The sequence below is a fragment of the Ursus arctos genome, unplaced genomic scaffold (assembly GCF_023065955.2).
Source record: "Ursus arctos isolate Adak ecotype North America unplaced genomic scaffold, UrsArc2.0 scaffold_2, whole genome shotgun sequence".
In the NCBI taxonomy this organism is placed as follows: Eukaryota; Metazoa; Chordata; class Mammalia; order Carnivora; family Ursidae; genus Ursus; species Ursus arctos.
The window spans coordinates 88,725,101-88,747,261 of NW_026622874.1; the positions used below are offsets into that span (position 1 = coordinate 88,725,101).

The 22,161-nt window shown below is 41.7% G+C and overlaps 1 protein-coding gene across 1 annotated transcript; it reads left to right on the top strand.

Annotated features, from left to right (window-relative positions):
* Positions 1 to 7,684: 7,684 nt before the first annotated feature.
* Positions 7,685 to 8,603, top strand: AHSP (alpha hemoglobin stabilizing protein). Its single transcript, XM_026516366.4, has 3 exons — positions 7,685 to 7,773; positions 7,944 to 8,022; positions 8,241 to 8,603. Exons 2-3 carry the CDS (start codon positions 7,948 to 7,950, stop codon positions 8,442 to 8,444), a joined length of 279 nt encoding a protein of 92 aa, XP_026372151.1. The 5' UTR covers positions 7,685 to 7,773; positions 7,944 to 7,947; the 3' UTR covers positions 8,445 to 8,603.
* Positions 8,604 to 22,161: the final 13,558 nt, after the last annotated feature.

Below are 22,161 nucleotides of genomic sequence, written 5' to 3' on the forward strand. Positions count from 1 at the left end.
GCAGAACTCTATTTCCGGCTCCGCTACGGCGGCTCTCGAGGTGCAATCTTTCTTCGCGAAAAGGCCGCCCGCCTCTGCGTCCTCCTTTTGTGCAGCCCAGGATCCCACAATTTCTTCTGGGACCTCTAGGCCCCGCTGCGGACACCGCAGGGCTGGTCTCTGCCTTTGTACTCTGTAGCATTTTGTTGCTGGGCCGCGGGAGCAAGGGGAGCCCTTTAGCCCGCCAAGTCCTGGAGATACCTGCCTGCTTGTAACCCAAACTTTCAGCTATGGGCAGAAGGGAAGAGGGCATCCCTTGGGGAATCGTTGTGTTTGAGACCCAGTACAGACACAGGTTTTTTTTTATTTTGGGTAAGTCAGTGTCCCTCCCTGGGCCTTAGGTGCCTTTGTTGTGAAAGCAGGGACTGTCTATTACTCCTTATTTTATCCCTGGTACCTCACACATGGTAGGTGCTTAAAAGATAAGAATGAATGAACAAACGAACAAGTGCATGATGAGAAGTTGGAGCAAATGATCCCTGAGGTCCTGGGCCTTACCCAAGGCTGGAAAAGTAGTATTTTTTTCCTTTCTTTTTTTAAAATTTAAATTCAATTTAGTTAACTGTATTAGTTTCAGAGGTAGAATTTAGTGATTCATCAGTTGCATATAACACCCAGTGCTCATTACATCAAGTGCCCTCCTTAATGCCCATCACCCAATTACCCCTTCCCCCGACACACCTCCCCTCCAGCAACCCTCAGTTTGTTTCCTAGAGTTGAGAACCTAGGGTTATGGTTTCCCTCCCTCTCTGTTTTCATCTTATTTTTCCTGGAAGAGTATTATTTCTGAAAGGATCCTTAAGGCATCTGAGGGAGAAAATCAAGGGATTACAGTTAATGGTCTCAGAAAATGAGAAATAGGCAAGAAGTTCTTGTGTGTTGATTGGTGGAAAGTGTCCATGAAATTGGGGTGACAGTCTAAAGACAGAGTGTTTCTCTCTCTCCCAACTCGTCTCTTTTTCTCTTTCCCTCTCTCCCTTTCTCCTTCCATCTAGTGTAACGTACTGATTCCAAAGTAGAAATTTGCTGAAAGTGCCCTCTTTTTTAGCAGAAAATAAAACATCCTGGTTTCTTAACCTGGCTTTCTTGGACTCCCACAGTCTGACTCCCTGGTTTAAACTTCTGGTTCTCCCAGACTATCACCTTCCTCTTGGACCCCAGCCTGGAACACCCTTCTACCCCGCCTCACCTTATCTGAGACCTACACAGAGTCTCTCTGATGCTAAGATAGACCTGGGACGCTTCATTATTATCTTTTTAAGTTTTGAGTTCTGTGTTAGAGTGAAAAATTGAAGGGTTACAAATGTGTAATATTTTATTTATTTAGTTAGTTAGTTTTTATTTAAATTCCAGTTAGTTAACGTAAAGTGTGATATTAGTTTCAGGTTTATAATTCAGCGATTCAACACTTCCATACAACACCCAGTGCCCATCACAAGTGCACTGTGTAATCCCCATCACCTGCTTCACCCGTCCCCTACCCACCTCCCATCTGGTAACCATCGGTTTGTTCTCCATAGTTCAGAGTCTGTTTCATGGTTTGCCTCTCTCTGTCCTATTTTTTCCCTATGCTCATTTGTTTTGTTTCTGAAATCCCACATATGAGTGAAATCATATGGCATTTGTTTTTCTCTGACTGATTTATTTCGCTTAGTCTAATACTCTAGCTTCATCCATGTAGTTGCAGATGGCAAGATTTCATTCTTCTTAATGCATGAGTAATATTCCATTGTGTGTGTATTTTATATATAATATATAAATATTAATTAATAAATATATATATATATCGCATCTTCTTTATCCATTCATCAGTCATCGGACGCTTGGGCTATTTCCATAGTTTGCCTATTGCAGATAATGCTGCTATAAATATTGGGGTGCATGTATCCTTTTGAATTAGTATTTTTGTATTCTTTGGGTAAATACCTAGTAGTGCAACTGCTGGATCATAGGGTAGTTCTATTTATACCTTTTTGAGGAAACTTCATACTGACAAATGTGTAGTATTTTAAATGTTAGCCTCTGTGAATGAAGCCAACCTCTATGAATGACTTCTATCAGAGGGCCTTAGCTTGAATTCAGGTTCTGTCACTTAGTATCTGTGAGATCTTGGGCAAGTTTCTCATCTCTCTGTCCTTCAGTTTCTTCATCTATAAAATGGAATAATACTAATACCACAATAGGTTAAGATTGAGGATTAAATGAGTCACATGTGTAAAACTTTTAAATTCTATTTGGCACACAGTACATGCTATTTAAGTGTTGACCATTATTTGGCATTAATGTCAAGTATTCAAATATGGGGCTTTTTGCTCCATATGAGGCAAATGGCCCTCATGACTAGCATCACCATAGAATTCATTATCCAAATCAGAATTTTTGAGCATGTCATTAAAGGAGGCACTATTAACAATTACATTGGGGGAACAGACTGGAGCTGCTCTGGTATATTTTGCCACACTAATTATGGACCTCTCAGCTTTACTGACCACCATTATCCACACTGGTTTCTCCTGCTCAGAGATCATGGCAGCCCTTGTTCACTGTATCACTTATTTAGCCCTTAGCATATGCTTTGTGGAGCCAGTTTGTATTTGCTTTTATTACGTACCTATGTCCCGTCTTCCCAACTGAACTGTGAGGACAAGGATGCATCATATACTTCTTTGAGAAGTGTCCAGATCAATGGCTTGACAAAGAGATGAGTGATGGTTCCTCTTTTCCTACTCCCATGAAACCTCTTGGTAGTCTGCATGCAACAGTATACCAAACACTGGGCAGAATATTCCAAGCTGCTTGTTTCCTTGACTTTAACCTCATTGATCCCCTCTGTTAAAAGTTTTCAGTGGCTTCCTATTACTTTTGTGGAAGAAGATTGCAACATTCTCCTCTAAACCCTTCAGTGGTTTTTCTACACACTTGAAAATGAAACACAACTTCTTGTTGTGGCCACAAAGCTCTGTAGATCAGGTCTTGTCCTGTCTCTCAGATGCTGCCCTTACCATTCACCCTCTTATTCCTCCCACTAGAACATAAAGTCCAGGAGGACAGGAGCTTTGTCTTTGGCACTGAGTATTTTCCTAGTGCCCTGTACCAGTGCCTCGTGCAAGGTAGATGTCAAATATCAATTTGTGGAATGCGTGAATCTATTTTCTCAATAGCCCTTGTAAGGTAGTTATTATTTTATTCCTTCTTTGCAAACAAGGAAACTGCAACTTGTATATGTGAAGTGGCTTCACCAAGGTCACAGAGCTGAAAAGTGGCAAAAGCGTTCATTTCTTTATTCATTCAACAAGTATTTAGTGAACAGCTGCTAGGCCTCGTTCTTCCAGGCACTGAGGCAGGATTCGAATTTGAGGCTAATGATTTTAGAACTACACCATCTTCTTTCTATCTTTTAAATTTTGTATTCTTTGTAAGAATTATAAAAATAATAGAAGGATGTGTTCTTTCTGTGAAATAATTCAAACAATAATAGAGATAGATAAGATCAATTTCTCCTTTGACATTTATTCCTTTTTCCATTTACCGATAAATACTAGCCAATCCCCAGAAGTGAACATTGTTTACTATTCTAGACACACACACACACCCAGAGAGAGTGGGGAGGGGAGAAACATATAATTTTATGTTTAATCCTTACTCCTGTAGGGTAGTCTGCTCTAACTATGGTTCATTTAATATTATCTTAAAGACTTTTTAAATTTATTTGTCAGAAAGAGAGAGAGAGCGCGCACAAGCAGGGGGAGCAGCAGGCAGAGGGAGAAGCAGGCTCCCCACTGAGCAAGGAGCCTGATGCGGGGCTCGATCCCAGGACTCTGGGATCATGACCTGAGTCAAAGGCAGATGCTTAACTGACTGAGCCACCCAGGGACCCCTTTTTAATGTTATCCTAGATATCTTTTCATAACAGCACATAAATATCTACCTCATTTATTTCAATAGCTGCATGTCATGCCATAGGATGAATGTGCCATAATTTCTTTAATGACTCCCCATATTAAGGAGTGTTTGGGTTTTTCTGCCTTTTCATTATTACAAATAATTTCATTATTATTATGGTAAATTCCTTGTACAGGCTTTTCTGGGCATTGAATATGAATAATTCTTTAAAACAGAGTTCAAAGCAGAATCATTGGGTTGAAGTATATGTATTTTTTAATTTGAACAAGTATTGTCAAATTATCCTTCTAAAAAGCTTTACCAATTCACACTCCTGGTAACAGTGCATGAAACTGCTTGTCATAATCAGGATACATATATTTCTGTTGTCCAAAAAATTTCCCTTGGGCAGTTTTGCATTTTAATCTCCACTCTTGTGTTTGGATCTGCTTTCTGTCACTATCGATTATTTTTGCTTGAGAATTTCATAGATATAGAATTATATTGTATATCATATTTTATATCTGGTTTCTTTTTTTCCTAAAAATTTTAATTTCAGGGTAGTTAACATACAGTGTTATATTAAGTTTCAGGTGTACAAAATAATGATTCAACAATACCATATATTGCTTAGTGCTCATCAGGATAAATGTACTCTTAGTCCCCTTCACCTGTTTCACCCATCCCCCCACCCACCTCCCCGCTTCATGTCTTTTTTATTCCCGTTTCTTCCTCTTTATTGTATGTCTGACTTCTTTTGCTCAACATAATTATTCTGAGATTCATCCATGTTGTCATGAGTACCATTAGTCTGTTCCTTTTTATTGCTGAGTAGTATAGAATTGGGTGAACGTACCACTATCTGTATCTCTATTCAGTGGTTATTGGACATTTGGGTTGTTCCCATTTTTTGGTTATTATGAATAAACCTGCTGTGAACATTTGTATTTGCATACAAGTGTTATTGTAGACATGTATGTTCATTTCTCACGAAATTGATGGGTCATGTGGTAAGCGTATGTTGAACTTTATAAGAAATTGCCAAATCGTTTTCCAAAGTGGTTGCACCATCTTACACTCCCTTAGCAACGTATCAGGATTCTATTCATCCCATATCCTCCCCAACACTTAATCTATCTTTTAAAATTTTAGTCACTGTAGTGGCCATGTCATGGTATCACCTTGTAGCTCTAATTTGTATTTCCCTGACGAGTAATAATGTTGAATGTCTTTGCATATGCTTATTGGCTATTTGTGTATCTTCTTTGTGAAATGTCTGTATTAGTCGCTTAGCAATTTAAAAGACTAGATTGTATGGGGCGCCTGGGTGGCACAGCGGTTAAGCGTCTGCCTTCAGCTCAGGATGTGATCCCAGCATTATGGGATCGAGCCCCGCATCAGGCTCCTCCGCTATGAGCCTGCTTCTTCCTCTCCCACTCCCCCTGCTTGTGTTCCCTCTCTCTCGCTGGCTGTCTCTATCTGTGTTAAATAAATAAATAAAATCTTAAAAAAAAAAGACTAGATTGTAGTCTGATAATAAGACAATAAGAGTTTGTCATCAATTCTGTATCCATGTTCCTTGTCAGGTTGTATTGCAATTTTTTCTCCTAGTGGTAACACGTATTTTCTACCCTAGATAAATGAAAACATGTGCACACAAAAATCTGTACACAAATATTGGTAGCAGCTCTATCCGTGCTTGCCCCAAACTGCAAATAATCCAGATGTCCTTCAGTGGGTGAAGGAATAAACACACTACGTGCATCCGTGTGATGCATACTCAGCAACGAAAAGGAACAGCTTACTGCTACTTGCAACAACTTGCATGAACTTTAAGGGCATTATTCTGAGTGAAAGAAACCACTCTCAAAGGTTATAAACTGTATAATTCCATTATAGGACATCTGCAAAAACACTAAACTGTTGTGATGGAGAACAGATCAGTGGTTGGCAGGGTTTAGGTATGGCAGTGGGGGTCACTACAAAGGGGTAGCATAGAGGAGCTTTTTTGGGGTGGATAGAAATATTCTGTGTCCTAATTGTGGTAGTGGTTATATGAATCTATGTGATAAAATTCATAAATGTACACAAAGAGAAATCAATTTTGTTGTATGTTAATTAAGAACATGCGATAAACAAAAAAGCAAATCAACAAAGCCTTCATGAGTATGTAGGTGCCTGTGAATGTTGGTTTTTGAATGGAGAGAGATGTGACAGGAAATAAATACATCTTTAATGCCGGTTACTCTGTTGGGGGAGGAAACAAAAATGACCAACTTCTTCAGTGTACATTTTTGTATTGTTTTGAAACAATTGTTTCAAAGCACTTACTTCAATTAGCATTTGGTGATTTCAAAATTTGAAAAACATCTACTAAAAATGGAAAACATTAGGAAAATATTTCAAAGGAAAAAAGTATTTCTGCTTTGTTGAATACCTGATGATGTGGTAGAGAATAAGACGTGTTTCCATTCTTTTTTAAAAATTTATTTATTTATTTATTTATTTTGGAGGGGAGGGGCAGAGGGAGAGGGAGAGAATCTTAAGCAGACTTCCCACTGAGCACAGAACCCAATGGGGGTGCTCCATCTCACCACCCTGAGATCACGACCTGAGCTGAAACCAAGAGTTGGACGCACAACCAACTGAGCCACCCAGGTGCCACAAATGTGTCTCCATTCCTATGGAGCACAGCCTGGTAGAGTCCAGTTGCCCACATCTTTCAGGTGTCTCATCTACAAAATGTGGCTTCTATTAGTCTCTGCCCAATGGGATTTTTTTATAAGGATAAATACCTTAATGAACGCTTGAAACAGTGCCTGACACAAATGATTACTGTAGCTGCTATAATATACCATCTATGAATTGGAGAATATATATATAATGGAATAGTATTCAGCCATAAAAGAGAATGAAATCTTGCTATTTACAATGACATGGATGGAGCTAGAGAATATAAGTGGAACTAAGCAAAATAAGTCAGTCCGAGAAAGACACTACATGATTTCACTCATATGAGGAATTTAGGAAACAAAACAAATGAGCAAGGGACAGAGAGACAGAGACAGAGAGGGAGAGAGACCAGCCAAGAAACAGACTCTTTTTTTTTTTTTTTATTCGACAGAGATAGAGACAGCCAGCGAGAGAAGGAACACAGCAGGGGGAGTGGGAGAGGAAGAAGCAAGCTCATAGCAGAAGAGCCTGATGTGGGGCTTGATCCCATAACGCTGGGATCACGCCCTGAGCCGAAGGCAGACGCTTAACCGCTGTGCCACCCAGGCGCCCCCAAGAAACAGACTCTTAACTATTGAGAATAAACTGATGATTAGCAGAGGGGAAGTAGGTAGGGGGATGGGTGAAACAGATGATGGGGATTAAGAAGTTCACTTGTCATGATGAACACAGGGTGACATATGGAATTGTTGAATCCCTGTCTTATACGCCTGAAACTAATATAACCCTGCATGTTAAGTATACTGGAGTTAAAATAAAATGAAAAAAAGTGTCTGTCATGTAACGGGGAGTCAGTTAATATTAGTTTTGGTGGCCTGAATTTTAGTTTTGGAGTGTGGATACGGGGATGTGGGGCAGATGGCAAGGATCTGTCCTGAGTGTAGTTTTCTGGGTCTCCCCACTTATCTGTTTTTCTTAGCCTTGCTATCTTTTAACTTCAGGGAAACGTCTCTCTCCTTCCCAACCCCTGGTTGACCTATCACCCTCCTTCAGGACCTAGACATAGGGCGTTTCCCTCTTAGGCTGATACTTGACTCCTTGCCTACATTTAGCTCAGAGAGGGACCTACATACCCCAGAAAGTGTGGGTGAGGCATACGTAGCACTGTTGGACCTGCAGGTGAGTCAGCCTGGGAGAAATGTGATCTCAGAGCAGGGTATGATTTGAGAGGTGCTGGGGAGGGGGTTCTGCAAGGTACCAGAGATCTTTAAGGGGAATGAGGGAATTGGGGGAAATACCCAGAAATGAGGAAAAAGGATACTTAAATTCTATCTCTTTCTTTACCTTAGGCAGATGGCTCTTCTTCAGGCCAATAAGGATCTCATTTCTACAGGAATGAAGGAATTTAATGTTCTGCTGAATCAACAGGTAAGCCCAGGCACTGTTTCAAAGGGCAGGCCTAGACTCTTGGCAGGTGGGTGAGGGCAGAGAAGGGAGAATAATCTGGAGCTGGGAGAGCAATGGTGCAGTTGATGGAAACAGAGACAGGGAATGCAAATCAGGGAAAGGAGGATGTCGGAGTTTGTGAGTTATTTCTGAATCACACTGCTGACCACATTCTCCCTTGCCACCCCCTCACCCTGCAGGTCTTCCCTAACCCTCCTATCCCTGAAGAAGCCATGATGACTATGGTGGATGACTGGGTGAACTTCTACATCAACTATTACCGGAGGCAGATGGTGGGGGAGCAGCAAGAGCAGGAGAGGGCTCTACAGGAACTTCAGCAAGAGCTAAATGCTCTGTCCGCCCCTTTCCTGGTCAAGTATAGGGCATTCCTGAACTCCTTTTGAGCACCTAAATCACCCACTGCCCTTCTCCTAGCCCAAATACCCAGGTCTGCCTCTAAAGAAACCCTTAAATCCTGCCTCTGTGTTCTTCAAGTGCTCAGGCTCTGCTCCTTCATGGTGCCACTCGACCCTGACACCTCAATAAAGACCAAATTGGTTTGCTGGTCTTCCTGGCTCTTCTGTTCTTTTTCAGTTGTCGGTCCCTGACTTGTGGAGGCAATTGGTTCCTTTTCCTTTAGCCCTTCTTCCTACATATGATCTTGGATATTTAATTTCTTTAGAGCAGAGGTTAGCAGCCTTAAGTAACCACTGGGCAGTAATAAAATAGCCTGAAGGAGAGGCCAGGCTGGCAGAGACTACAGAGAAAGTGCTGGGGGGAGGAGTAAAACAAAACAGAACTAAAAAAAAAAAAAAGCTCTCCAGAAATTGTGGTCCTGGGCATTCTTGTCTAGAAGAAAGCTGTTGAAGACTCCCAGTCTTGTTCATCCTACGCTAGGTGGAATCAAGAGGCCACCCACCTCAATTTTCCAATTCCTTGCCCTTTGCCCCAGCTTGAACAAAGTTCTAGAAACTAACGATTCTACTGCCACAAATACCTCCCTGGAGCATCGTTGTGATTTAGAGCTGGGAAGGATCTTGGGAACCATTCAATACATCCCTTAGTTTCCAGATAGGAAAACCTTTGGTGCTATAATCCCTCCGCCTCAGATCCCAGGTGTGGGAAACAGAGATTCCTGCCTGTCTCTGAGGCCCCAACCATTTCCTGTTGTTCCCTGGCCTAGACTTCTTTTCTCCTCAACCTCTAAACCCTGTAAACCTCTTCATTGCAGGGTGGAATCACGGAGGGGTCAGGCTCACCGTATTTAAAAAATGAAATGAAGGTGTTAGAAAGAGGAATGTCCCACAAGCTTTGTGATATCTTCAGAAAGCATCAGAGGTGCCCAGCACAAGTGAGCAGGGGAGGAGGGATAGAGGTGGGGAAGGGGCAGGAAGCACTGGTCTGGGGTGTGTGTGTGTGTGTGTGTGTGTGTGTGTGTGCGCGCGCGCGCCAATCAGAGGCTGCCTGAAGCCTGGGCTGGCAGGAGGGAACAAGGAGCTTTCCTGTCATTTCCTGTTTTCTCTTCAGCCAGAAAGGTTTGGTGGTGAGAGGGGTTGTTTTCTCATTCCAATCTTCAGCAAGTCTTCCCTTCGGATCTGTGGGCTCCTACCTCCGACTTTTGAGCTGGTTTGGGGGCTTCGTTAGACTAGTTCAGGTGGGGTGGGGAACAAAGGCAGAAGAAAAATGATAAATTTCCTTATTATCTACAGCCCACTGACAAGTCCTTAAAACAGGCAGAGTGGCATTCCTCTAGGGACTCAACTACCTCAATGTCAACCGTTTGCTGAGGGCAAAAGGCAATCCTAGCTTGATCCACCCACCATCCCCCTCATCCTGTAAGTCTACTTTAACATATAAAAATTCCTTTAGAAATTTCCTTTATCTCTAAACCCCCCAAGATATGTGTTGGCAATCATCCCCCAAGCATATGGCCCACCGATATATATCTGAAGGGTCTCAAGACTAAGGTTTTATTAGATGGTAATAAATGACCTTTCCCAACAATAGCTAGCCCCTCAAGGTCCTGGAAACCTTGCTTCCAAAATTCCTTAGAGACTTATGCTATCCCCAACCCTCTCCCAACTTGAAAGTATATAATGGGCCACTTCTGACCCCTTGCAGCTCTTTCTGCCCACGGGTCCTATCCCCGTGCTTTAATAAAATCACTTTTTTGCACCAAAGAGGTCTCAAGAATTCTTTCTTGGCCGTCGGCTTCAAACCCTAACGTCATCTGTCCTACATCACAGGGTCCAAAGGGAACAAGCCCAGTACCCCCAACCATCCTTCCAAACTTAGGGTGTGAGGATGTCAGGACCCATCAAGAGAGTTGCAGTCTTCCTGGGAACCAGGTGGTGAACATCTTTGAGGTGTGGCTGGTGATCCAGGTGGAGGCCGGGGCCTACCCACTGTGCCCTTCAGGAAATTTCAGCCAGTTAATGGGATGCAGGGCCTGCTCAGATGGGACAGTGGTCATAGCATTACCTTTGCAGAAAGACCTACACTGCTGTGCATGAGTGGAGGAGAGAGACTGAGGAGCCATATGAAAAAAAGTATTAGATTTACTCTGTTGCTGTATGAAGGTGAAAAGAATGGTCAGAAGCCACTTTGGCTCAATTAGTGACGATAAATTTTCCATAAATTTGAAACTCTCTAACCTTGGGAGTTGCTAGCTAGCCATTTCTCAAATGCGCAAAGGAAGATAGAATGGGAAATTCAATGGCCAAATTCTATTCCAGTCATTCCATAATCTTGAAATTTAGAAGTTGCAGACCTTTTTTTTTTTTTTTTTTAAGGATAGAAACCTGTTAAAATTGCACTGCATGTTCTTGCGTTCCTAGTACCCGAGCATCTGACTGTAAATCTACAAAGAAGTAAAATTTGGAATATTTTGACTTTTCAGAGGTGTGAATCACAAGGATCTGATGGTGCATAAGAATACAATTAAAATTACTGGGCCAATGAGTACCCCAAATCCATTACTATTCCTGCAGAAAAATAAACCAAAATTAGCAGGAAGAATAATGTTTCTTTTGCTTTGACAGCAGTACCTGAATTAATGCTGGAAGTTAAGATTGTAAACAGAAGAATGAAATATTACAGCAAGAACCCTGCTCTAATCCTGACCCTAACATTGACCTTGACCCTAGGTCTGACTCTGAACTTAATAACCTTACTTTTAATCTCACCTAACCCAGGGGTGGCTTTGAAATTTAACCACATTTAACCTCGCCCTGACCTTGACATCCAGTCCTACTTGACCTTGATCCTGACAATGACAGACACCCTTACTCTCCCAAATGTCCCTGACCCTCATGCTGACCTCTCCCATTTTCTTTCTTTTCTTTTTTTTTTTTTTTTAAGATTTTATTTATTGATTTGAGAGAGAGAAAGAGCGCACAAGCAGGCAGAGCAGCAGGCAGAGGGAGAGGGAGAGGGAGAAGAAAGCTCCCCATTGAGCGGAGAGCTGGTTGTGGGGCTCGATCCCAGGACCCTGCCCTCACATGGATCCTGATGCCTAACTACACCCTGAACCTTACCTGACCCGAATTTTCACTCTGATTCTGCCCCTGACTCTCAAGCTGGATTCTTTTTTGATTCTTATCCTGAAACTGACCTTCACTTTGACCTCACCCTAACCATGACATGACTCTTTAACTCTCAACATGTTGCTGACCCTGTGACCATGACCGTGACCCTCATAGACCCTTACTAAGGCTCTGAAATTCATACTGACTCTGATTCCGAACCCAACACTTAACTTGACCTTCGCCCTGACCCTCATCGTCAACCTGACACTAATGTGCTGACTTTGATCCTGAAGCTGATCCTGACACTACTATCACCAAGACCCTGACACTGACCTTAACTATCAAACTTTCCTGATGTTGATTTTCATCCTGACACTGACCCTTCCTCCCTCGACTTGATCCTTACCCTTACCTGAACCTGCTTCTCACCAAGACCCTGACTATGAGCATGAAACAGACTCAACACCACTATATCCCTATTCTCACTAATCCTGACCATAATATTCATCCTCTGCCTGATCCTGTCACCAAGGATCATGTTTATACTGACCCTCACCCAAACCCTGATTTCAACCCTAAAGCTTACCTGTCTCAGACCCTAATCTTCAACTTCACTGTACACCTGATCCATTTTCTTCAATTTCACCATACACCTAACTTTTATTTGACCTTCAACCTAAATCTAAGCCAATACTGAAATTCAAATGTACTGAGTCCTTCACATTCACCCTAATACTGACGCTCAAGCTGATCATTATTCTGAACCTCATACTCAACCTGACCAACTTGATCCTGACCCTGAATCGGACTCTGAATCCAACCCTCACTCTGTCCTTGAACCTCATCTTCACCCTCTCCGTGACCATGACCTTCAACTAACTTTGACCCTGACTTGATCCCAACATTGACTCTATACTCTCCACCCCTCAAAATTTAAACTGAATTTGGTCTTTGATCTGAACCTAATACTGACCCTGATTCTGATTACTTTGACCTTGGACTGATATCCTGACCTAGGCACTAACTCTGAAGTTGACTTTTACTCTGACACACATAATCACCATGACCCTAAACCTTACTTTGACTCATGCCTGACCTTGGTGTGTGTGACTAAGATCCTAAGTGTGTGACTTAGATTCTGACCCTTAACCTCATACGCTACATGACTCTAATCCTCACCCTGACCCTGAACTGCTTGCTCAAACTGACTGTGACTATAACACTGACTTGATATTCAACCTGACATTGACTGTGCTTGTGACTTTCTTATGATCCTCACCGTACTCTGATGCTGATCCACTGTGATCCTCACCATGTCCCTGAATTTTACACTGACACCGAACCCTTATGTCTCTCTTACTCTTACTGGATGCTCACACGGACCTCGACTCTCATACTTTTTGTCACCATGACCCTGACCTTTACCCTCAGTTTGATCTAGATACTGATCATGACCATGATTCTGACCCTGAAGTATATAGTCACTGTCACCTTGACTCTGACTCTCATTCTGATTCTACCTCTCCTCTTTACCTAAACCTTACCCTGATGCTTACTCTCATCTTGTGTCTGATCATAACACTCACTCTGACTTCTCATCCTGAAGCTATCCCTACATCAGCATTCAATTTGACCCTCCACCCTGCCCCTGAATCCAACCTCACCATGACCATAAACTTGACCCTTACCTGACCCTAACTCTGATGCTCACACTCCACTTACCCTGACTTGACCACAACCTTCTCCCTGACCCCGACCTCACCCTGACTCTACAACGACCCTTACACATACCTTCATTATGTCCGTGAAAGAGCCTTGAATCTGAAACTTATGCTGAACCCGAACCAGACTATCAGCCTGACCCTGGCGCTAATCCTTCCTCACCCTGACCCAGGTTGGCACCGCACCCTGATTCTGATGCTGATACTGACCCTGACTCTCATCCTGAGCATGACTCTGAATATTTGCCTCATATTCCTGACTTCTCATCTTCACCCTGACACTGACCACCATTCTGACCCTCACAGTGACTCTCAACCTGACCTTGAGCATGACCCAGCAATTTGTTTTGAACTTGAGACTGACCTTCACCCTTACACTTACCTGATTCTGACCTTTCTCCTGACATTGAACCTGACATCATACTCTGAATCATACCTTGATTCTTACTCTAGCAATAACTTTGTTTCTAAACCTTACCATGTTCCTGAACCTGACCCTAATGTGATCCTCACCCTCATATTCACCTTTATCTTGCACTCTGAACTTCACCTAATCTGTCAACCTAACTAAAACCTCACTTTGACACTCAAATGACCCTGATCTTCACTATGACTCTGACCCTGATCATTAACCTCATCCTCACCAAGATAGTGCAATTCACATTGACCATTACCCTGACTCTGACTCTGATCCTAACGATGCACTTTAGTTTCATTTTATTCATACTTTAAACCTGACCTTCACCCTCACTCTCACCCTGACATCATTCTTCCTTTTTTTTTTTTTTTGAAGATTTTATTTATTTATTTGACAGAAAGAGAGACAGCCAGCGAGAGAGGGAACACAAGCAGGGGGAGTGGGAGAGGAAGAAGCAGGCTCCCAGCAGAGGAGCCTGATGCGGGGCTCGATCCGAGAACGCCAGGATCATGCCTGAGCCGAAGGCAGACGCTTAATGACTGAGTCACCCACACGCCCCCCGACATCATTCTGACCCTCATCATTAACCTGACCTTGACCTGACACTTACTGTCACCCAATTCTGACATGAACTTCACCCAGAAGTCACTGACTCTGACAATGACCATATCTCTGACACTGATAATCACCCCGACTGGACCCCAGTGCTCACCCTGATACCAACTCACATTCTCATCCACACGTGTATGGAGTCCCTCACATTGACCATGACCCTGACTGTGACTCTCACATTGACCTTACAATAACAATATAGTAGAATCTGACCCCGATCCTGCTTCTGACCCTCCTCCTTACCCTAATCTTTACTTGACACTCACTCTGTCCCTTGTACTCTTCCACACCCTTACCATGATCAAAATGCTGACCCTTATTGTGATCATCACCCTGACTCTGATCCAGAGGCTCATCCTGACAGTAATTCTAATTCTCACCTTCACCCTGATCTTGAAATTGTACCTCACGCTGACCCTGACAATGACCACTATTCTGACCTTTATTATCATTCCACCTTGATTCTGACCATAACAAACATGCTGGCTCTGAAACTTGGTCCTCACATATATACTATCTGATTCTTGTCTTCACCTTGAAGCTTCTAGGTGATCTTCAACCAGACCAGGACCTTGACCATCATCACCCTGACCCTTTTACTCTGGTCTCTCAGTCTGATTACCATCTTCATACTTAACTTGTCCGTGATCTACCCTCACCCTGATTTTAACTGTGATTTTACCCCAAATTTTATACTCACTATGACCTTTACCCTGATTGGAACTTTGACTCTCATTCTTACCCTGAACCTGATCTATATTCGGCTCTTATCCTTACCTATGCTGACCCTGATTATTTGAACCTGACTTCTGCCCCGGTGCTACACTTACTCTGACCATGGCCCTTACCATGACCTTCAACCTGATCATTACTATAAGAACCTTGCCCTGAACCTAATCCTTGCCATCCCTGACACTTTGTATTAATCCTGTTTTATAATTTTTTGTACTTTATGATACTTTAAATTGGAGTTTTGCAGACTTGGGAGAGACTGCCATTCCCTGGGCTAGCTAACTCCTACAGAGAGCAAATGACTTCCCTTGAAGCCTACCTTTCATATGCAAACCAACCAATCCAAAGTCCATACCTCCCAACTACTTCCTTTACCGGGTGTTCTCAGAGCTCTTAGATTCTTGGCCAGTATTCCTCTGCCTTAATCATCCCAGGGCCAGGTACCAGACAACCTGGGACAACCCTTATGCTTCAGAACCCCCTGAAATTATTCAAACTAGCCAATGGTTAGCTTGCTTACCCTGCCTGGCCCACTCCTTCCCATGAAAACTATAATAAAGCCTATGCTTTGCCTTCACTCTGTTTCCTAACCCCAGTGCTTCCCCATGTGGCTCTGTGTGACGTGCCATGCCCCTTCCACTTGGGAGCTGCAAGTAACAAAATATCTTTTTTTTTTTTTTTTAAGATTTTATTTATTTATTTGAGAGAGAGAGAGAGAGAGAATGAGCAGCGGGGAGGGGCAGAGGGGTGGAGAGAGAGAAAGAGAGAGAGAGAGGGAGAAGCAGACTTCCTGCTGAAAAGGAAGCCCGATGGGGGGCTCAATCCCAGGACCCAGAGATCATGACCTGAGCCAAAGGCAGACACTTAGCCAACTGAACCACCCAGGCACCCCAGCAAAATATCTTTTCAATGGTAATCATATCTTGATTTGTTGGCCTCACCTTACTTGAATAATAATAAACCTACATTAAAAAACACACTCATCCTCACCCTCTCTATTACCATCTCCCAAAACTGACTCTGATGTAACCTGACACTAACTCTGACCTCCTCTCTCCCTTGAGCCTTAACTGAAATTGACCTTCAACTTGACCTTGACCCTACCCTGAACCTGACTCTGATCAGCACCCTACACTAAAAACAACGTGACTGTGACTCTGATTCTGAAGCAGATACTGACCCAGACACTGTAGTCATATTTACTGAATCTTTACTGACCCTCTTCCTGACCTTGAACCTGAAACTAGCCTTTACTTTTACCATAAGCCTGATACTCTCACACTTACCCTGACTCTGGTCCTTACTCTGTCCTCAGCCTTACCTAATCCTTGATATGACCCTCACTCTGAGGCTGACCCTGAACTTGACAATTACCCTGACCCTGAACTTTACATTGACCCTCACCCTCACCCTCATCTTGACATTCACCCTGACCCTAAATTTGACTTGGTTACCCTCATGCTGAAACTGACCCTGGTGATGCAGGCTGCTGGGTCTGAGGACCCAGAGTGGGGGCTCGTAGGACCAGCCAAAAGGTTCATTGGATTTGTACAGGATAGAAATCAAATGCAAAGTGAAAGGAAGTGAAAGCAGAGTTTATTAAAGATATATATGGAGTGCAGATATGGACAGAGTGTCTGGAAGACTTAGAAAGGAAAGAAGAGTGAGTCTCATCTTTGCTTGGGGTCTGGGGTTTTTATTGAGGATGGTGGTTTCGTGCATGTGTCTTTTTAGTAATCTAGGAACAAAGATGAGTGTTTAGGTGTTCCTGATAAGTCATTTATACCCTGGAGCCAGGAGTCTTGATGAGTCAGTGGTCTTGGTAAACTTTCATGATGACCCCACCTAGTCACTCCTTAGATGTTATCTACTGTGCTGGCCGATTCCAAAGAAATCATTAAATCCTTGACCTTTATAAGAAGGACATACATTATGTGTTCTATAAGGCATGTGCAAGGTGGGGGTGTAGGTCCTAGCAAGAATAGAAGCAGGAAAAGGAGCAAAAAAAAAGCAGTTTTTCAGGGGGTCCCTTTAGTTTTTCTGTCTTACTAGGATGACTTATGACTGACCTTGACCCTGACACCAAATATGATACAGACCCAATTCTGTCAAATGACTCTCATTTTAACTCTTATCCTGACTCTGACCTCCAAGCTGACCCTGACCTTTACACAGAATATGACCCCAAACCACACCCAACACTGACTATGACTGTGTTCCTGATGTTTGACATGACTCTGACCCTGCCTCTCACACAAACACTGACTCTGATCTCACCCTCAACATGACCCTGAACTGATGCCACACACTGTTCCTGACCCTGACCATTACCATTGCACTGATCCTGGCCCTTGCTATGATGCTGACGATCAACCTGATCCTGACTGGGACCATCACCTTAACTCTGACACAAACCTCACTCTAAAGATGCATCTCATCTTTATCTTGACCTTTATTTAATGCTTACTCTGACCCTGACACTAGATTCGCCATCCCTAAACTCAACTATAACTCTTACCCTTACCTCTATCCTAACATTACTCAGATACTGATCCTCATCAAGACCTTGACACGTGCCCCAGCCATCCCCTGAACCTGACCGAAACCTCATGTTCACACTCTTCTTGACCCTGATCATCACTGTGACCCTGAAACAGACTGAAACTCATTCTCACCCTGACCCTTCCTTCCCTCACTCTTGCTAGCTCTAACCCTAACCCTTATATGACTCACTATGATACTACCATGACTCTGAATCTGACCATGACCCTGATCCCCACCATGACACTTACTTTTACGCAAACCATTCACTGAATATTAAACCTAAACACATCCTAAACCTGATCCATGCCTCTTCGTGAATAATTCATGAAAAGCTCTTGCAAATACCTTCTCTGAGTCTGTGGCTTGTTTTCTCGTTCTCTTGAAGATCTTATACTTTTTAAAAAAGTTAATTCAAAATGTATCATATACCTAAATGTAAAGCACAAAACTATAAAACTTTATGAGCAAATATAGGAGAAAATCTAGGTGACCTCAGGTTTGGTGATGAATTTCTAGATATAACACCGAAAGCATAATCTGTGAAAGAAAAATATGAGAAGTTGGATTTTATTATAATTAATGGGAGAAAATATTTGTAAAACATATCTGATAAATGACTTATAACCAAAATATATGAATAATTCTTAGAATTCAGCAAGAAAGCAACTTGACTTTTAAAAATAGGCAGAGAAAAAAATAGACACTTCATGAAGAAGATAAACAGACGGCAAATAAGCATGTAAAAATGCTCCACATCTTGCTATATGTTGGCTCATGGAATTTAAATTAAAAAATGCTTCACATCATCTGTCATAAGAGAAGTACGAATTAAAACGACAATGTTATACCACTATACACTTTTTTGAACGGCTAGAATCCAAAACAGGGAGAACACCAAATGCTGGTGAGGATGTGGAGCAACAGAAATTCTCAGCCATTGCACACAAATGGATAAATATAGAAATATTTATGGATATGCATATGTACATGTGTTGTATGCAAACATATTTCTTTGCTCTGTCAGTTGAGAGGACCAAAAAGTAAAAACAATAGGAACAAGCACATCATTTATAATCACCAAAAACTGGAAGCTATCAAGCTATCCTTCAACATGTGATTGGATAAATAAACTTATCTACATCTATCTATACAATGGAATATAATTTGGTGATGAAAAGAGATGAGCTGTTAAGCCATAAATGACAGAACATTAAATATATTGCTAAGTGAAAGACGCCAATATGAAAAGGTTACATAATACATGATTCTAATTATGTGACATTCTGGCAAAGGTAAAACTATAGAGATGGTCAAAAACACCAGTGGTTGTCAGGAATGAAGCAGGAGGCAGAGAAGGTTAACTATATGATGCATAGGGGATTTCTTTGGGTGGTGGAACTATTCTGTATGATGCTGTTACGGTTGATACATGGCATTATGCATTTTTCAAAATACATAGAACTTTATGACACAAAGAATGTATTGTAATGTATGCAAATTTAGAGAAAAAATATTTAGAGAAGTCTAAAGAATTGCAGGAAAGAATACAGAACATGACAAGAGAATCCAAATGTATTACAAATGTACAAGACAGCCTCACTGAAGGGGATGGGGGAATAAAATGTGTTAACCTAAGTGACTTTGGAAATGATGGAGTCTAAAAGACTAAGGCAGAAGTAACTGCACATAAGAGAGTTGACAAAATTAGTTCCCACAGAAATGCACGTTAATAATTCTGATGCTGTTATACATGCACATTGGAATTAAAGAAACACGTAAATAGATGGTTGGAGTTTGGTTTCTCAATGTTAGAGTGGGAACTGAGAGACAGTCAAGGGGGAAAGTTAAGAATTACCCATGTGGTGATGGGTTAGAAACAGTGTGAACAGACTAGTAGGAGTGAAGTCATCATTATGGCAGTGCAAGGTGTTCCACTTTTCTCCTCCCCCTTTAAAAATAACCAATTAGACATCCATAACTGAACAAATGTGCCACTGTGCATTACAGCAAAGAATCTAAGAGGTTTCTAGCCCACCTCTCCATCTCAAAAGAAAGAAAGAGAACCTCGGTAAAGGCTGCAGATCCAAAGGAGTCAGCAAACCTGCTCCACCCCCACTCACCACAACTGGGGGGAAAAAGAACCTAGAGATGGCAAAACTGGGAGATACCCACAAATAAGAGAAAATTTGTGGAAGTTCAGCCTGCCTAAGGGGAGATTCCATCATGCCATTGGAGCAGGATAAGGACAAGTTTGGACACAGATGAGAGAGAGAAACTCACCAAGGGGACACCTCTCCCAGGAACAATACAGGGGTGGACTTTTGGAAACAGCAGTGGCCACTTCTCTGGCAGCAGAGGTGGAAAGTGGTGACCTGTCTCACACGGTAGGTGGAAAGTGAAAGTGGCGAGTGACTGCTTGGCTATCCTAGTTGTGTAGGTTGCTGCTGGAGAAATCCATTTCTCTCCAGCAGCACCTGGATTTCTGAGGACCACTATGTCTGGGAAAGGAGAAAAAAGGGAATAAAGCAGATATAAATATATCAAAGGGCATTAAAGGAACATTTCCTACTGTCTACTTCAGGACTTCAGTGAGAAGTCCACTCAAATCTTTGGTAGTTCCCCACTCGAGAATACCCCCACCAGCTGTGGGCACTCCAAAAGCACTATGTGCTAAACCCATACCTTCCCCCACTCTGCTGTCAGCTCCTTGTGTGCTTACAAATGTATCTGCCAGAGTGAACTCCAGTAGACACAGAGGGTGCTTAGATAACAGGCCAAGAAATGTGGGCAAGGGAGAAATCATGAACTTGAGCTATAACACCACCTTCTGGAATACAAAAGAAAGGTTTCTAATAGTCAGCCTATTGAGTCATAAGAACCAAAAAAGACATAAAAGCTTAGTTAAAGAAGTGTCTGCCACTTCAAATGTGAAAGCACAAGTCCATTCCTACAAACACTATGAAAAATAAAGGAAATATACTATCACCAAAAGAAAATAATAATTCTCCGGTGATTAAATGTAAAGTTATGGTATATTGCAATCTAACTGATAAAGAATTAAAAATACCCATTAGGAAGAAATTCGGTGAGCTACAAGGACACTCAGAAAGACAATTCAATTAGCATAAAGAATAAAATCAATGAACATAAGGAGTTCTTTACCAAGGAGACTGGAATTATAAAAAGAAACCAAACAAATTCTGGAGCTGAGAAATCCAATGAATAAAATGTAAAAATGCAATAGAGAGCACCAGTAACAGGACAGACCAGATGGAAAAAAGAAGTGACTTGGATGATAGGAATGTAGAAATAATTCAGTTAGGAGAGAGAACTAATATCTTTAAAAAGTGAAGAAAGCCTATGATAGTTATCTGATTCAACCAGAAGGGCAAATATAAAAATAATCGATGTGCCAGAAGGAGAAGAGAGGGAGAAGGGAGATTATTTAAAGAAATAAAAGCTGAAAACGTCCAAAACCTGGGCAAAAACTTGGACATAAAAGTCCATGAAGCTAATAGAACACCTATTATCTCAGTGCAAAAAGACCTTTCCAAGACACATTAAAATGAAACTGCTAAAAATCAATGATAAAGTATCTTAAAGGCATCCAGGAACAAAGAAAGTAACCTACAAAGGAACCCCCATTAGGCTATCAGTGATTTCTCAGCAGAAATGCTATAGGCCAGGAGAGAGCAGAATGACATAATCAGAGTGTTAGTGGATAAAAATTGCTAGCCAAGAATATATTATCTGGCAAAGTCATGCTTCCACTGTATCTGAGAAATAAAGGCTTTTCCAGACAAACAGATGTTAAAGGACTTCACCACCACTAGATCTGCCTTGCAAGATGCTAAAATGCATTCTTCAAGCTGAAATGAAAAAATGCTAATTAGAGACATAAAAACATGTGAAAGTAACTAACATTCTGGTAAAGATGAAATTTAGACAGCCAGAAATAGAAAACTGTAACTCTAATTAGAATGGTGTGTTAACTAACTATAATGTAAAGTTTAAAGGAAAAGACTATTAAAAATAACTATAGCCTAGAAATAAATCAAAGCATATATGGTCAATTAATTTACCACAAAAGAACCAAGATAATACAATGGGGAAAGGAGAGTGTCTTCAATAAATGGTGTTTGAAAAACTGGACAGTCTTAGATAAAAGAATGAAACTGGACCACTACATTACACCACATGCAAAAATCAATTCAAAATGGATTGATTAAAGATGTGAATCTAAGATCTGAAACCATAAAACTCCTAGAAGAAAAATAGGCAATAAATTCTTTGACATCAGCCTTAGCAATGATTTTTTGGATTTAAGCAGAGGTAGAATTAATTAATAGAAGAAAAGTCAAAAACTGATGCAGAGAAAGTGTTTGACAACATACGGCATCCTTTCCTGATCAAAACTCTTCAAAGGACAGGGACAGAGGGAACATACATCAATATCATAAAAACGATCAAAGAAAAGCCCAAAGCGAATATCATCCCCTTGGGGAAAAACAGAACTATTCCCTTAAGGTCAGGAGCACGACAAAGAGGCCCACTCTCACCATTATTG

Coding starts and splice junctions, on each gene's coding strand:
- AHSP (XM_026516366.4), top strand. CDS start 7,948: ATGGCTCTTCTTCAGGCCAATAAGGATCTCATTTCTACAGGAATGAAG. Junction 8,023..8,240: donor ATGTTCTGCTGAATCAACAG/GTAAGCCCAGGC, acceptor CTCACCCTGCAG/GTCTTCCCTAACCCTCCTAT.